This window comes from Mustela nigripes, chromosome 4 (assembly GCF_022355385.1).
Source record: "Mustela nigripes isolate SB6536 chromosome 4, MUSNIG.SB6536, whole genome shotgun sequence".
NCBI lineage: Eukaryota > Metazoa > Chordata > Mammalia > Carnivora > Mustelidae > Mustela > Mustela nigripes.
In genome coordinates, this window is record NC_081560.1 from 112,699,063 (window position 1) to 112,716,276 (window position 17,214).

At 54.5% G+C, this 17,214-nt stretch overlaps 2 protein-coding genes and 1 pseudogene across 3 annotated transcripts in view; 1 reads left to right on the top strand and 2 right to left on the bottom strand.

Annotated features, from left to right (window-relative positions):
• The first annotated feature begins 547 nt into the window (after positions 1–547).
• The window catches only part of C4H1orf198 (chromosome 4 C1orf198 homolog), a 32,100-nt gene continuing 15,433 nt past the window's right edge, over positions 548–17,214 (top strand). For both annotated transcript variants that reach the window (XM_059397347.1, XM_059397346.1), the window contains exons 1-2: positions 548–926; positions 14,949–14,999. In XM_059397347.1, coding sequence (XP_059253330.1) covers positions 585–926; positions 14,949–14,999 — 393 coding nt within the window. In that variant the 5' untranslated portion in view covers positions 548–584. The remainder of the gene's footprint in view (positions 927–14,948; positions 15,000–17,214) is intronic.
• LOC132015166 (large ribosomal subunit protein uL16-like) lies at positions 11,396–11,707 on the bottom strand. Its single transcript, XM_059395794.1, has one exon. It carries the CDS (start codon positions 11,696–11,698, stop codon positions 11,396–11,398), a length of 303 nt encoding a protein of 100 aa, XP_059251777.1. The 5' UTR covers positions 11,699–11,707.
• On the bottom strand, positions 11,759–11,856 carry LOC132017066 (small nucleolar RNA SNORA70; annotated as a pseudogene).

Genomic DNA, 17,214 nt, shown 5'->3' on the forward strand with positions numbered 1-17,214 from the left:
GGTCCGGGGGCGGGGTGCCCGCGGGGGGGGGGGCGGGGGGGGGGGGGTGCGGGGGGGTCGGGGTGCGGAGGGCGGGGTACCCGGGGGTGCGGATCGCGGCGGTCCCCGGGGTGCGGAGGTTGCTGAAGGCGGGGTACCGGGGTCGGGGTGCTCGAAGTTCCCGGGTCGGGCGGGCGCGGTGGGCGGGGCTCCCGGGTTAGGGGTGCGGAGGGCGGAGTTCCCGGGGGTGGGTGGGCCCGGGAGGCAGGGTCCTCGGGAGCGGGAGAGGGCGGGGTCCTCGGGGCTGCGAGGCGCTGCGCTCCGCGGGGCGGGGAGGTGGCAGAGAGTCCCGGGGGTGCACGGGCTCGAACAGCAGGGTCGTCGGAGGTGTGGGGGAGGGCGGGGTTCCCCGGGGTGCGCGCACGGAGGGTGATTCCCCGGGCGGTGAGGCGCGGGGTTCCCGAGTCGGCGGGGGCGGGGCTCGGGGGCGGAAGGGCTCCGCGCTCGGGGGCGGGGGGCGGGGCTCGAGGGGCGGGGCTCCAGGCTGCGGGGGCGGGGCGGCGCAGGGAGGGGTGCGGGAAGGGGGAGCGGCGGCCAGGCCGGGCATGGCGTCGATGGCGGCGGCGATCGCGGCCTCGCGCTCGGCGGTCATGAGCGGGAACCGGCCTCTGGACGACCGGGAGCGGAAGCGCTTCACCTACTTCTCGTCGCTGAGCCCCATGGCCAGGAAGATCATGCAGGACAAGGAGAAGATCCGCGAGAAGTACGGGCCAGAGTGGGCGCGGCTGCCGCCCGCGCAGCAGGACGAGATCATCGACCGGTGCCTGGTGGGGCCGGGCGCCCTCGCGCCCCGCGACCCGGGGGACTCGGGGGACTCCGAGGACCTGGTGCGCTTCCCCGGCCTGCGCGGGCCCACGGGCCAGAAGGTGGTGCGCTTCGGGGACGAGGTAGGTGCGGCCGCGGCCGGCAACTCTCTCACCTCCTCGCGCCCCGTCGCGGCCCGGGTGGCCCCTGCCCGCGTCAGGTCGCCCCCGCCGGTCGCGGGGGTAGGGGCTGGGAAGCAGGAGGGGCAGGGATGGCAGTGGGCGGGAGGGGCGTCAAGGCGCCGCCGCCGCGGGGCGCCCCAGAGGGAGTTTGAGAATCGACGCGAGGAGGTGGTCTTTAAAGACCCCCTCCTAGACCCGCGCGGCTGGGCCGCACCGGAGCCGGAGAGTTCCCGCAGCCGAAGGCGGCTGCTCCTAAACGAGGCAGACCCGGGTGGGAACAGCAGGGGATGGTAAGCCAGCGAGCCGAGCTCTAATCCACTCTGCTCTTCGGCTGTGCGGCCGGGGGTGCCTTAACCTCCTGGAGCCTCAGCTTCTCTCCCCGCCCCTGCCCCGTCCCGGGGTAAACCGGAGATAATACTTCTCAGCCCGTGCCTGCCCGGGAAGACACTTAGAAAATGATATACATTAATATTTGTGATGAGTTGTACGGGACAAGTGAGACTGTCAAGCAGGATAAAAAGAAGGAAGGGGTGCCTGCCTTCCAAGGTTAGGATGTTTCCCTGAGATGTTTTACCGGTGAGCACCATGTGAAGCTTTGGTTTGGGGGGCGAGCATAGGGCCCCGTTTTTCCATCGAAAAACTAAGGGATGAGTTTAAATGGGCTCCAGCAAGCCTTTGCTACATATAAGGGCATGTCTGGGTCTTTGATCTAGACTCCCATCCCCACACTTACGAGAGGGGAGAAACGCTGGAACTATAGGAGAAGAAACTCAGGGATGTCTTCTTCTAAGTCACAAAGGCCTGAATGTTCAGTGCTGCTTAGAAACCTGGTCTTTCTCTCTTTTTTCTTTCACTGAGACCCATTCGGCGCCATTCGCATTTGCACTGTTTTGTGCCGTTAGAATCTGGCCTTTCACACTCAACTTTGACCATGAAGGGCAAAGTCAAAAGGAGCAAGAAGTCTAAAAAGGAAATGTGCAAATTAAGCCCACATTCTGTTTTAACCCTGGGAGCCTTCAGGAGGGAAGCTGGGGTTGATGAGTTTTTCCCAGGGTGTTGTGGATTGTGGAAGGGATTCTAGTTAACACTGCATTTTAAAGCTGATTTTCAGGCTTGGGTGTGCTGAGACATTTATTAATATAAAATGTTTGTGGTCGTAAACCCACTTTAATGTGAGGAGTGTGTGAAGGACAGAAGTATGTTGCCCAAATTGCCTTATTCTAAGAGAATTCAAAGAAAAGTCTGCATTGGACTTTTACACACAGAGGGCTCTGCCAGGAAAAACAAGGATGTGGTGTACTGGGGGGGATGAAGATACAGGTTCAAAATGTATTTAAGAACCAACATTTTCAGTGTAGAAATCTGCATCTGTATGAAGCCATTTGCAGTGTGTGCTCAGATTTGGGTGATGCAAAAGCTAGCAGCCCCTCTTTGGAAAAGTCCTGAGTAAGTAAAGAGGAGAGGAAGTAAACCTGTAAGTACTTACAGATGTTGGAGAGTGACGGTCATTTTTCCTTAGCTTGGTGTCCCGGTAAGAATATCCACATGCCTGCCCATCACCAGAAAGCTCTTGCCATATAAGGGCTCAGTATCACTGATAAGGAAAGATGTGGCCAAGTTAATTTTGTACTCAGATTCCTGAACTGGGTGCCAGACTGACCCGTTTCTGGATCTGGAAGCCCGATGTGATTTAAAAGCAAACGGAAATCTTTCCTGTAGTTACCTTCGTGCCATTCCGGGAGCAGACCAGCCGTGTTTTTCAGAATTGAACTCAGTTTTAAGAAAATGGGCTGAGAGGATGCCTTGTGATGCCTCTGGCCAACTTGGCACAGACGGCAGAGGGACAGAGGACACTGAATTCGAGGAGAGGTAGTTAGGAACGTGGCGCGAGGTCTGTTTTTGCCTGCAGTGGCTGTGTGGTTTAATGGCATGGGGTGTTTAAAATGCATTTCCCCAAACCTGGCAAGAGGTTGGCACCAGAGTAGTTGGTGGTCTTGTGCCCAGGGCTGTTCATGGAGGAGGACTGGCTCCCGGGCACAAGGGGCGATGGGTAAGGGGGGTGGGGTAGGGGTGACCCCCGGTGAGACTGCCGGACAGAGTGGCCCAGATAGGTGGCCCAGGTTTGTCCAGAAGGGCCCCAAACCAGATCGAGTAAGGCCCTTTGTGCCTTCCTACTTGAGCTGTCTTCTGGTGTCCCAGGAGCCTCCACAGCCAGTTAGGGCATGGAGAATGCTCCTGGGAGGTCCCCTCTGGCTTGCCCACCCCCAGCAGCCACAGACAGACTTCTGATGCCTGGGTGCTCATGGTGAATCAGCTGTCTCTGGAGCCACTGTATGATTCTTCTGCCTTTCCTCAGGCCGAAGTAGGCGGACCCTGGGCTCTGCGGAGAGTCTTGGGTTTGAGTTTTGGCTCCCCCATCTACCGGCTTTTTGACTGTGACTGAATCACAAACCTCCCCGAGCTGGGGTTTTCTGGCCTCTGTGATGGGAATAGCATTTACAGGGTGCGGGCCGAGATCATGCCCATGAGGGGCCTACGGGCTTGAAAGACGGTTACAGCCATTCCTGGTTAAGAATGCTATTGAACCTTGAACAGCACAGGTTTGAAGTGCATGTGTCCACATATATGCAGATTTGTGGGGTGAAATATTGTACCATAGTTGTATTTTTCTCTTCCTTATGATCTTCTTTATAACAGTTTCTTTTCTCTTACTTTATTGTAAGAATGCAGTGAATGCAGATAACATACAAAATAATGTGTTAATCAATTGTTTGTCTTACTGGTAAGGCTTCTGGTTGACCCTAAGCTGTCAGTGAAGTTTCTGGAGTCAGAAGTGACATGGATTTTCAAGGGCACAGGTGTCCCTAAGCCCTGTGTTGTTCAGGCGGCAAGCGGGTTATAAGTTAGTCTCTCTGTTGCCACTTGCAAAAATCACGATCATGAAAGAAATATGTTTCTGCTGTTGCAAAGCCTGGCGGTTGGCCTGTCAGGGTTGTCCAGGTGAGAAGGAACTCTGTCCTGGTGGCCTCTGGCGATCTGCCTCGGGACACGTGTCTGAAGCTTCGGTGTGTTCTATCCGCAGTGTGGCCGTGATGTGGCCTGTCTCCAGATCAGCAGTCACATCAGCCTCGGACGGTGTCCCCCCCACCCCTTCAGCTACCCTGGAGGACAAGCACGTCACCCATTTCTTTGAATGCCCTCTCCTCCATTACTGGTAACCTTTTTTGTATCCCACATTTTAAGTCCGATCATAAAAATATAGCCTCCAGATGTGAGCAGCGTCTAGTTGTTCTTATGTATGAAGGAACAAGTCAGCAGAAACCCAGCTGCATACTGATGGTCATCGATCTCGGTGGCCCTGAGTGTGGGCGGGGCTCTGCTCCCAGGTCACACTTGCCTCTGGTGGGACCGCTCTGCCTAGAGAGCTGTGACACCGTGGCATCTGTTTTCAGTTGTACCCTCGCTGTCTGTACGGCAGGAAGGTCAGAGCTCAGATGCCCCCTTGCCGGGGTGACCAACCTGATGTGGAGAGAGATTGGCTGCCTTTGTGCCCTGAAGCCTTGAGGGGACCTGTTTGTTTTCTGTTTTTACTTCCTTGGGAGTCAATTCAGCAAATATCTCTCAAAATCCATTACATTAGAAGCCAGAGGCATTCTCACTTTAGGGCTGCCTCGGCTGTCCATTATCTTCACCAGCTCCTTAAAAAGTCTCCCCACCCCATGAACATGTGATACTACTACAGTTTCAACAGAAAGCCACCAACGCCTGCTGCCCCCCCCCCCCCCCCCCGCCGTCCTGTCCCTAGGCCACTCCTATGCAGAGAATCTGGAGCAGCTGGTGGACTCCTTCTCTCTCAGCGAAAGGAGGGAGGTACCTGGGGCCCCCAGACCTGGCCTCCATTCCTGGCCATGCCACCTGCTCAGGGCAGAGGTCTCCCTCCGTGAAATGAGTGGCCCATGAGGCTTTTCGTATTTGGTATGAACCTATAGGCTTGCTTGCAAACAGGCCTTTAGCGGTCTGACTTTCCCTGCATTCTTCCTTCAGCAGGATATGGCCTGGGAGATGAGAGATTTTCTTTTCCTTTTTTAAAAAATTAATTATTATTATTATTATTATTTTAGATTTTCATTTTAGAAGGTTTTTGAGATCATTCAGTCTGCTTCTGCTGTTTCCTGTTACCAAATTGGGGGGGGAGGGGTAAGCAAAAACCCAAAGCTGAATGTTTAGGGATGTGTTACAGGCCATGAGCAGGTAGCCCCAGGAATTTGGTGTGTTTGCTTCTCATGGACCTACGTGTCTCTCCCCCCTCCCACAAAGTAGGTAGGAAGGGCAGCTGGGAAGCTGGGCAGGAAGGGTGTTGCCCCTGTGCCACACGCCAGTCCCCAGGGACCCTGCTCGGGATCTCGCATGCCACGGAACACAGAGTTATGGGGCCTCGGAGCCAGAAAGCTCTGTCCCCCCCTTCAACAGGTTAGCATGACCAGCTGCTGTCGGAAGGAAGTGTCCCTCCTCAGGCATCCTCTTCCCTTCCTCTACTGCAGGGATCTGGAGGCTGGCTGGCTGCCTCCCTGCTCCCCTCTGCCTTCCCCTCCTCCTCTGGGGCTGAGCCTGGGCCTCCCTGACTCCCCGACACCCTTTGCAGGGCACTCCCTTCTGCATGCCTCTGTGGGCCCACACCTTGGCCCAGCCCCCCCACGCATCGAGCTCTTGTCCCCAGCTGGCTGAAGTGCCTTTCCCTGAAGTTATCTGAGGGTGCTCCAGAGGCTGGGGGTCAGGATGGAGTATCCCGGCTCAGCAAACTGTGCTGAGCTGCTGCTTCCACTCAGTGTCCTAGGGGCCGCCTGCAAAGGGCCTGCTTTGCTTCTCCCTCCTTTAGGGTCCACACTGGCCAGCCCAGATTTTTTTTTTTTAAGTTTATTATTATTTTTTTAGTAACCTCTATGCCCAGCGTGAGGCTGGAGCTCAATGACCCCGCGAGCAGGAGTCACACGCTCTTCTGAGTCAGCCAGGCACCCCTAGATGTTTGTTTTTTTTAAAAATAAGCCAATAAAATCACTGTAGGGTATAGAAGATAATGTATTTGCATGTTACTGTGAAAAGATCCAAATACTGCAGAAGCAGCTTTGCGAAGCAGTTGGTCGTTTTCCTTCCAGAACTTTCCTCGAGTGTTAACTCATTAGCTTTGTGTTTGCTTGGCCGTATGGGGTCCTGATACAGTACCTGTCACACATGAGGGCACCTCTTCCCCCTCCACTGGAACAGTTTGGCCTTTTCCTTTTTGTCAGCCTTTGGCAAAAAAAATGAGGAAAATTGAGAGTTACTTTCTCAGTATTTTGGATTTGTTTTTTAAGGAAAGTGGAATGTATAATTATGATTCCCACCTTCCGTCTGGTGGAGTCCAGACGGTTTTTAGAAAAGATGAGCAGGTTCATGTGGCTTTCTGTGTCCTTGCATCTGGGGTTCTGTGCCTGGCTCTGGACCGGAGTTGAGAACGTGGCCACGAGCCCAGATCTCTTTCCACGGGCCGTGGTGGGGAGGCTGCAGGGCCTCTCCCACAGGCTTCTCCTTTTGAACTGATGATTCTTTGCCCAGAGGAGCATCTGGCCTGCTACCCAACGTAGGGGAGGAAGGGTGTTGACTAGATGAGCCCTGGGAGCTAAGGCAGCCACATAGGTGTTCTCCCTGGCCCCTAGGTGTGGGGGCGACCCAGGGGCTGCTGCGGAACGGGTTTTGGAAAGAAGTTCAGTGATTGATTCACTGTCGCACAGAGAGGGTTGGGGCAGAGGTGAGAAGCATGTTGGCAGATCTGGGGCCCTTTCAGTGGCAGGAATCACTTTCACACTCTTAAGCAAAAGATTCTTTTAATACTGGAGAAAAATCCATTAAAAAAAAAAAAGCATGAAGGCCAGTTCTGTTTGTTGAAATGTCCTCCTCATTTTCTGTTTGTTATGGTCGAAGTGTCTCCCACCTCCCCTGCACTTCTTACCAGGAGGACACCGAGCTTTCGTTCCGGCTCTGGCCTCAGGGGCCCGGGCTTCTGAATTTGTATTCACGGTGGAGCGTGCCCACTGGTTCAGCCCTAGCTGTTTCTCTCTCGTTGGGCTGCAGGTTTTGTCCTTGCGTTTATGGAAACCCTCCTATCTCAGCAGAGTTAAATATATTACACGCCAGAGGCAGAAGCATCGATTCCATAAATATATAAATAAAAGTCCCTAAAAAGAAGCCATTGGTAAAAAAAAGCGGGTGGGAGGCATATTGTCATCATTTGTCCTCCCTCTCCCGCTTTTGTTTTTTAGTAAACTGTCTTCGTGAGAGCCCCTTTAGGGCAACAGCAAAACGGAGCAGGAAGTACAGAGGTTTCTTGTATCGTTCCCGTCCCCGCCCCCACCGCCGCCATGGACCACCTCCCCTGCTGCCAACACCACCCCCATCCTCCAAGAGTTCTGTATCCCTTACAGTGGGCGAAGCTACGTTGATTAGCCCATCAGCCTCCCCCGGAGTCCGTAGTCTGCGTTAGGGTTCCCTCTCAGTGTGCGCATTTGGTGGGTCTGGACAGACGCATGATGGTACGCATCCATTGTTAGAAAGTTCCCTGAGACTCCTCTGTGCTCTGCCTCTTCCTCCATCCCCTCCCCCACCCCCAGCAACCGCTGAGCCACGTACTGTGTCCGTAGCTGCGCCCTTTCCAGAGCGCCGTATAGTCGGAGCTTTAGTCTGTGGCCTTTTCACATTGGCTTCTGTCCGTTTGTAGTGTGCTCTGAAGGTTCTTTGTGTCTTTTCAGGACTCGATAGCTCATTTCTTTCTAGCGCTGAGTAATACTCCCGTCACTTATTTATCCATTCGTCTGCTGAGGGATGCCTCGATGGCTTCCGGGTTGTGGCGATGATGAATGAAGCTGCTGGAAAAGTCAGTGTGCAGGTTTTCGTGTGGATGTAACGTTTCAGCTTGTTTGGTTACATGCCAAGGCATGGGATTGCTTCACCTGTTCTTACTGCACTCCTGCGTCTTCGAGGTAGAGGTTGACACGAGACAGCTCCCCCGAAAGAGCGTGCCCCGTGCAGGGGTGCCCGGGAGTCCGGGCCACTGGGCCACCGGACGTCACTAGAAGACCGAGATAGTCAGCAGCATAGGGCCATTTCTGTCCTCTTCCCCAGGCTCTGCTGTCTGAGCCTGGTTGCTTTTACAGTATTTACAGTTTAAATGTCTTACCTTTTTTTAATTAGATTTTATTTATTTGAGAGAGAGAGCATGCACTAGCCAGGGGGAGGGGGAGAGCAGGGGCAAAGGGAGGAGGAGACTCACTGCTGAGCAGGGAGCCTGATGTGGGGTCTCCATCCCAGGACCCCGAGATCATGACCTGAGCCGAAGGCAGGCGCTTAACCAACTGAGCCACCCAGACTCTCTTTAAATTTCTGACCTTTAAGTCAAGATGCCACTGTCTGTCAGCTAGGAAGTCCTGTAATTTATGGGCTTCAGGAGCACGGTGACGATGTAGGCTTCCAGCGAGCACCAAGCAGTGTTCCAGGATGGTGCCGCTGCTTCTGAATCTCTCGGGTCTGTGGCGGGAACGCTCCGTGGTTGGGGTTCCAGCTGCCATCACCCTGAGATTAGCGAACTGCGCACCTGTTCCGTTGTCCTGAGGACGTCGGAGCCCCAGCAGGTGCGGGTGTGGGCTGGTCGGGCTGGGCTTACAGTAGTTCTGCCAGGGTGCTGTTAGGGCGTGGCTGCAGCTGCGCGTAGGTGATCCTCAAATGCTGGGGAGAATGAAGACAAACGCATTTTTGGATGTGATTCTTCTTATGCTGGAGCCCTGCAGCCTTCATAGGAGACTGTGACTTCGCGTTGGTGGGTTATACTAAGCCCAGAGCCGGGATCTTGCCCACTCCGAAGTAGAGTGGGAGCGAGCTGGGCCCGAAAACCTGGGGTTTCTCGGGAGAGCTGCCTGAACCCTGCCTTGCTTTCGTAGGAGTCCCTGTTTGGGGACAGTGGGACCCACTTGGCGGTATTGACCGAGGGTGCCTCTGCATGCGGGGTGGACGGGGCAGGCGGGGGGGTGGGCAAGCCCTGCAGCCCAGCAGGCGCAGGCAGCGCGGTGTGGCTCTGTGGCCACATGCTCACCGGGGGCAACCGGGGGTGGGTTGGCATCAGGGAGTAGCTGGGACAGGTGTGCCCCAAGAGGGCGTACACTGGGCAGGTGCGGTTTGTTCAGGCCAAGGTGGCAGACGGGCCCAGAGTGTAGGCTGGACTGCCCACCGGCCACAGGGTCTCTGAAGTGTGCGCCCTCAAATGTTCCAGGAAGGGGGCTGCTTCCTGTGTGCCGGCTGCTCGAGGCCTGGCTTTGGACAGTGGGAGAAAGCCTGTACATCTGGGTTGGCTTTCTTCCTGGGGCAGACCCCGGGGGCCCCCACGGGGCAGCCAGAACAGACAGTGCCGTCCACAGGGGCTCTTGGCCCCGCACTTGAGTCACAACGGTAAAATTCATGGGCCAGGCCTTGAAGGTGGAAAGAAAGTTATAAAAACACAAAGGCTCAGTAGTCTCGAATCCCGTTCATGAAGAGGAACAGTTAGGATCTGTAAAATTTTGCCATCTTTGCAGTCAACGTGGAGTCTGGAGTTTCTCACTTTGGAATGATTTTGGAAGAGTCATGACTGGTACAGAGGAGTTGTAACCAATGACTTAAGGTGCCCGTAACTAAGTAATTTCAAAAGCAAAATGACCAAAAATTCATTTGCGGCCTTTACATTCAGTTGAAGGTGGTGAGTGTCTGCGTGTGCGATGCCGGCCGCAGCCCGGGGTGTGTGGGTAACTGCTGAGCGTGTGGTCCCAGGGAGTGGGGGCGAGGACCCTGACCCAGAGCCCGGCTGATTGCCTGGGGACCCACGGAGGAGCAGGGTGTGTGCGAGCAGTTTCAGGTTCTCAGAGAAGCCGAGGCAAATCCCGGCCTCCACACGTGCCCAGCTTCCCCCACTGCCGGCATCGGCCCCCTGAGTGAGACCTTTGTTAACCGTGGATGAACCCGACATCGACACATGGGCGTGTCCATGGCTGACCTTGGAGTTTACTCTTGATGTTGTGCGTTCTGTGGGTTTTGAGAAAAGTGTCCATGACTCAGTAGGGTTCAGAATGTTTTCATTGCCCTAAAATCCTCTGGGCTTTGCCTTCCCTTCAACTCGGGCAACCGCTGATCTTTGTACAGTCTCTATAATTTTGCCTTTTCCAGAATGTTGTATGTTTGGGCTTATGCCGAATGTTGCTTTTTCAGATTCCTTTATTGTGGGAAAATATATATAACATAAAACGAACCATTGTAAGCCTTCTTAAATAGACATCGAGTACTTTCCCACTGCTGTGCAGCCATTACCACTGTCCATTTCCAGAACTTTCCCATCCCCTCGGCGAGAAACTCTGAATCCATTAAACAGTAACTTCCCATTTCTCCCTCCCCAGGCAGCTCCGTTCTGCTTTCTGTCTCCATGCATGTGCCTGAGTCTGGGCACCGCAGGGAAGTGGAGTCACGTGCCATTTGCCCTGTAGTGGCTCACGTATTCATTTAGCAGGATGTCCTCACGGTTCATTCCCATTGTAGCCGACGTCAGAGTTCCCTTTCTTTTGAAGACTGAGTGGGATTCTATGTACGGATTTGCCACCTTTGGTTTCTTCAGCCATCATTGGACACTGGTATCATTTCACATTCTGGCCACCAATGCCTAATGCTGCGGCAGGTGCTGGAGTTCAGGTGCCTGTCCGAGTGCCTGCTTTCGCTTCTTGTGGCTGCAGCTCCAGGAGTGGAACTTCTCGATCAGATGGCAATTCTGTGTTTAATTCCTTTCTGAGGAGCTGCCACACTGTTTCCCACATTTCCCCCAACAGCGCAGGAAGGCTCCACGCTCTCCACATCCACCACCCTTGTGGGTATGGAGTGTATTATTTTTGTTTTTAAGACAATGTATGTGTTTTAAAGATTTTATTTAATTTATTTGGGCAGGGGAGAGGGAGAGGGCAAGAGAGAGTCTCAGGCAGATTCCATGCTCAGTGCAAAGCCCCATATGGGACTCGATTTCCTGACCCCGAGATCATGACCTGAGCTGAAACCAGGAGTCTTAACCAACTGAGTCACCCAGGCGCCCCCTAATACTGTGTGGTGTTTTGTTGTTGTTGTTGTTGTTGTTGTTTTAAGGTTTTATTGATATATTTGGCAGAGAGAGACACAGCGAGAGAGGGAACACAAGCAGGGGGAGTGGGAGAGAGAGAAGCAGGCTTCCCACTGAGCAGGGAGCCCAATGTAGGGCTTGATCCCTGGACCCTGGGACCATGACCTGAGCCACTTAACAACTGAGCCACCCAGGTGCCCCTTCTTTTTTTTTTTTTGACAGGAAGTTGGATTTATTGGTGGGCATGAATATGACAGGATGGGATAGTGCCAGGTTCTCAGGAGTGCAGAGCCCTCCATTTGTCCAAGGGGCCACAGTCAGGGATGTATTTTACTCCATAGACAGCTGGGACAAGTCGCTTTTTAGCCACCACGTCTTCAAATTCATCCACATTGAACTTAGTAAAGCCCCACTTCTTGGAGATGTGGATCTTCTGGCAGCCAGGGAACTTGAACTTGGCCCTCCGTAGGGCCTCAATCACAGGCTTCTTGTTCTGCAGCTTGGTACGGATGGACATGATGACTTGGCGAATGTGGACCCTGGCTACTGTGCCCTGGGGCTTTCCAAAGGCACCGCGCATAGCTGTGTGCAGCCTAAACTGGAGATAGCTATGAGGTCAGACCTCAGCATCCACTGAAAGGGCTGTCTCCAAGGTCCCTTACGGAAACCCATACAATCAACAGGCTGCATAGAATACTGTGTGTTTTAACTGTGCTTATGTAACTTAATTTTTAGCAGTGGCTGTGTTTAACAGCAGGTTCAAAAAACGCCTGAACATTTGATGGTCCCGCGAATTGGTACGAGCCCGCTCCAGCACCCTGCTGGGTGTAGCCTCCAAAAGTACAAATGTCTGAGGCCCCCAGAGACCTTAGAACACTCGGGTATACATTCTTTACCAAATAGTCAAGTAAATGCTGGAGATTTTATGCAAATATGCATTCTGGGACTAGGGGCAGAGAACAGATGTTCTTTTTTTTTTTTTTTTTAAAGTACTTTTTCTGCCAGGAGGAGAACATTTGTGTCTGGTGAACATTTTCCAGTAAGAGGGACTCAGGGTGTCTGGGGTGTTGGGGCAAAGACGACGTGATGTCTGTCCATCCCGGAGTCCTTGGAACCTGGGAACAGCAGAGCCTCCCCTGGGCTGTGTTGGCCTCTGATGATTTCCAGGGGTTGTGTGTTCTGGGACTCTGTTCTTTGTCCTGCTGTTTTGGAGTCTGGTGACTTCTGGGCTTCTTCCTGTGCGTGTTCCAGAGAAGAAAGAATTTCCAGAGAGGTGCAGCATGGTTTCTGGGAGAGACGTCCCTTAGGGAGAGGAATTTGAATGGGAGGACTGTTGGCCGAATCCGAGCCTGCTCCTTGACATCCTGGGGTCCCAGTAGCAGATGTTTTGGTGTCTTGACAGTTTCAGGCCTTGGGCAGCAACGGCAGGTGGTGGACCCTTCCTGGCCACCCTGCAGAAGGCAGATGTGGGCGTCCACCAGTGTGTGCCTGGCCACGTTTTGGTTGTGTGCTGATCATCGTGGCAGAAGGAGAAAGAGAACGTCGTAGTGTGCACGCGGTGCCACTTTGCAGGTCTGGTCCCATTTTGCCTTCTTCTGCCTGGAGAGTCTGTTCCCAGTGCTGGAGCGTGCAGCCACGGATGACATCAGCGCTCCAATAACATTTTTGCTTGGCATGTTTATTTTTGTTAAGTGTTTTATTATTTTTTATGAGCTCAGAATTGCAGAAATCTAAGGAATTTGCCCCTTGACTGAGTTTCTTGCTGGAGCAAACAAAAGACTATTGACACCAAGTTGGGGAGAAATCCCGGTGTGACCCTCTCTCTGTCTGTGCCCCCCCAGAATGTTAGCCACTGCGGGCTGCCCCATGGTGACAATGTGCTTGCCGAGCTCCGGGCTCCATCTCAGGTCCTCTGGTCTTGCACTCATTTTCCTTGCAAACCGAAAGCCTTGTTTTAAGTTTTGCCAATTGCAGCTGTATAACTAATATAGAAGGACGGATTATACCGTATGATAAGGGGACCCAGCTCCAGTGTGCCGTGGTCCCTGGGTCTGCCCCCTCCTCCTCTGCCTCCACCCCCCTCCCCTGCCTCTACCTGCCCATTTAATCTCTAGCTCCTCCTCTGTCCACAGAGGTGGCCACTGGGCTGTTCCGTGTCTGGATAGAAGGAGCACAGGGGCGCCTGGGTGGCTCAGTCATTAAGTGTCTGTCTTCGGCTCAGATCATGATCTCTGGGTCCTGGGATCGAGCCCCAAGCAGGGATCCCTGCTCTGCGTCTCCCTCTCCCTTTGCCCCTTCCCCTGCTTGTGTGCCTCTGTGTGCTCTCTCTCCAATAAATTAATAAAAATCTTTTTTAAAAGAGCCCACTTGCCAGTTGGTTTCCTTTACTTTCCTCCTCAAACTCAAATCTAGAATAAATGATGCACAGATGCCGTTAGGCTCCTTCACTTTCCCCATGTGGAAACAAAGTCCTTCTTGTTTGATGATTCTGAGAGGAGCTTAGAGGGCCCCGAGCTCGTAGAGTTGGAGAGACGTGGAAGTCGTTTCGCCCGCTGCTCTGCTGCTGTGCCCTGCGCACACCTGAGGTCTGAACTGGACCCAGGAGCCCTTACAGCTGAGGCTGGGCCAACGGCCTCCCTCTCGTCTCAAGGGCTCCTTCACTCACATTCCTCCGGGCAGCCCACTTACATTTTTGGAGGGATAGGGTTTGTAAACGGAGAAGTAACTCGGGTTGAGCTGGAATTCCGAATGGGAGGGCCGTGGCCCACATTCCCTCGCGTTTGTAGTGTTTCCTGGCAGCTGGGGGCTGAGGGGTCGAGGCAGGCAAGTTCAAAGGAAAAGGCAGGGGCTCCAAGAGTGGGCTTTCTGCAGACCCTGTGTGCCTTACAGCGGAGGGCACAGCCTGATCTCCTGCCTCTGAGGGGAGGCCCTCGCTTCCCCAGGGGGCTCTGTGGAAGGGCCGTCTCACTTGAAAATACCTTGTCCCATGTTGAGTCCATATCGCCCAGTATGTCCCAACTTTGGGTTCAGAAAATATCCCCAGGAGAAGCGAAGCACAGATGAGAGACGTTTCCCGGCACAGGATGATGGCTGGGCTTGGAGCGGGTAGCCGAGAAAAGCCGACTTTTCCCATCATTGTTCAGGCCAGTGAGCAGAGCACAGTGGGGCCGTGGTCGGATTCTGGGTTACCCTTCTGAAGGGCTCTTGCCATCGTGTTCTCTTGGAGAGGGTGTGAGCGGCGTCAGAGCTCCGACTCCGAGCGGCCACTGGCATGAAATGCACATGTTTTTCATGGACTTTGCTGGTCGCGCCTTTCAGATCTCCGGTGGGGGCGGGGGGCTCAGCTGCCTTGGCATTGGTTGGAGGATTATTGCCTGACATTCTGTTCGTTTGTTTCTTCATTGAATCGTCTCCACAACCCTGCAAGGGAAGCATGATTCTCCTCTTCCAAATTAGGGAAACTGAGGCTCTGAAGACTGCATCTTCTTCCCAGCATGGCCTCATGTGCTGTCGCTGGTAGAGCCAAGGCCCAGGCCCGTAAAGCCCCTTTCCTTTCCCTTCCGGCTCACATCCCCACCATCGAGTCCCCGCGGGGCCTCCCACACGGTGACTGGGCGTCTTTTGGCCAGGGCACCTCCGCTGGAAAGGTGAGAAGGGAGCCAGACGGAGGAGGACAGCACACTTGCAGCGGAGCAGAGAATCGTCATTCTTGCCCCGAGCCAGGAGCTGAGATGCATCCCAAGTTCGGTTCCCCCGTGGCCTTGGGTGGATGTTTGCCTGGGGTATGTTTGGGTTTGGGTTTCACATTGATTCTTGAATTTTTATTTCAGGACATAACTTGGCAAGATGAGCACTCTGCCCCCTTCTCCTGGGAAACGAGGGTAAGTTGGATTAAATTTAGATTTGTTTGTCCTTTTAAGAAAGAGTTGTGTGGTTCTCTCCTTTTCTTGCAGCGCTTGGTGGCCTCAGAAGGCAGAGGCTCTGCTGCCGGCTGCCGTTGGAGAAGCACGGGAGAGGAGAGAGTTGTGATGGCCGGAAGACCGGTGCGGGGGTCGTGATGGGATTCAAGTGGCCGTCGGTACCACCAGCCGGGGTCTTGCGGTGCCCTTGACTGGGGCCCCAGCTGTCCTGGGAAAGCAGGGTCAGCTCCGTCGGGGGCTTCCTCCGCTCCTACCTCTGCCCCCACCAGCAGTAAGGCAGAGCTTGGTGGGAAGCTTTTGGGGTGGGGGAAACATCTGCTTTGATTACAATGAGCTCAGAAGGGCCAGGAGGATGGGAGGAAAGGACCACACAGTGGGTCTGCGGAGGTGGCCTGGAGGGGTTCCGTGCTAAGGCACCAGAGTCTGGGGTGGGGGCGGGGGGATAGAGAGACATTCTGGGAACCCTGCAGACTTGAAGGGATCCTGGGTTCACACTCACAGGCAGGTGTTAGCAAACACGGCCCCGCCAGGACCTCTCACTTCTGGTCACTTTTTTACCATCGTTATTGTCATCATCGTCATTATTGATCGGTATTCTTGCCAGAGATGCGTAATGGTATCAGCTTCACTGATTTTAATTCATTTCCCCTAGCCTCCCTAGTTGCAAAGATGCAAAGGGACGCAGAGGCAGGTGTCTGTCACCCAAGAAAAAGAGGGGAAAATGCCATGATTCTCGAACATTTAGTGCTGGGTGTCAGGGGGCTCTTCCCGGAATAGGGGTGACAAACACAGCAGTGTGCCTGGAAGAGGGCTTCGACTTGAGGTCAGAACAGGGCTTTGAAGCTCCGAGCCTTGTGCTTGGTTTTCCGCTGAGCCTGCATCGCTTGTCCCAGCAGAAGTGGGCATCCAGGGGGCCTGCGGAGTCGGTGGGTCTGAGTGAGGGCAGAGCATTGGGGGAGGGGGTTCTGCGAGACACCCAGCAGGCCCTCATGTGGGGGCCTGTGTCTCGAAATGTTTGACAAGGTTCAGATGGCTGAGGGCAGCACTTGGTGGGTGACTGCTGATGGGGCCAAGGGTGACCCCTGATGGGGATGGGGGAGGGTGTGATGCGGTCCTCATGGGAGAGCTGGGAGCTGGCTTTGAGCATTCGTGGCATTTACGCAGGGCCCATGTTCATCTGGTGGGCACAGAGTCCCTCGGCCCCCAGCGTGCTGTCCCGTGGGGTCCTGAACACCGTACAGCAACAGTGCAAACACATGCGTTGTGGCATTTTTTATCTAGGTCTGTGCAGGGGGCAGGGTGAGCAAGGTAGTGTGCCTGGGAGCTGGGGTCTCCCGAGGGATCTGGGTGCTGCTTGAAGGATATCAAGGAGCAGGCTGGAGACACAGGAGCCCCTGCAACCAACAGGAACCCCCCCCACCCCGCCCGGGCACCCTGGAAGGGAAGCTGTGGGTGGGTAGAGAGGACGTCCGCACGCCGACAGTCAGCAGGAACCTCCGTCTCCTTCGATGGGCTCCCCAGGGTTAACCGAGGAGCACTAACCCTGCGGGTGATCTCTGGTGGTAAGAGGCAGATGGCCCCCCTGCAGGCTGGGACCAAACAGCCTGGGACGCAGCGTCCCAGAAAGCGGCACAGATTTTCCTGGACCGGGTCCTCCGTTTGGCGGCGTCACAGTGATGAAAAGGCAGAGAGGTCAAAAGAGTTAGAACGTCCTAAGCCCTAAATCCATCTTGTGCCCCATGAGAATATCTGCTCTATTAAGAATTTACCTTGTGAAATGTTCCTGAATCCGCTGTTTGCGAGATGGGACACGCCATCTATTATTAACTTGCTGCAGATGACATTCTGGGACAAGGATGGGCAGTGGCTGGGCTGGGTGCTGCGACGGGGCTCAGCTGCCTGGGGCCAGCCTGGCACGCAGGTGTCCCGAGAACGAGGACAGCCGACAGGGTCAGGGATCACACGTGTGCTCGTGTTCAGAGTCCGCAGTCGTGAGCCGCGTCCCTTAGGAACCTGGTCAACTGAGGAGCCTCCAGAAGTTAATAGGTTCTGCCAGCTTAGCAGAGAACCAGCTTACGTCTCCAACTGGGGGCCTCACCTTTTAGTTGGATCTCTTGAGGTCACACTTATGCAGCTGAGTGCTATAACCTAGTAGAGGCAAAATAGCATTGCAGAG

Bases quoted from the DNA above. Each gene is read 5' to 3' on its own strand.
- LOC132015166 (XM_059395794.1), bottom strand. From the start codon at position 11,698: ATGCGCGGTGCCTTTGGAAAGCCCCAGGGCACAGTAGCCAGGGTCCAC.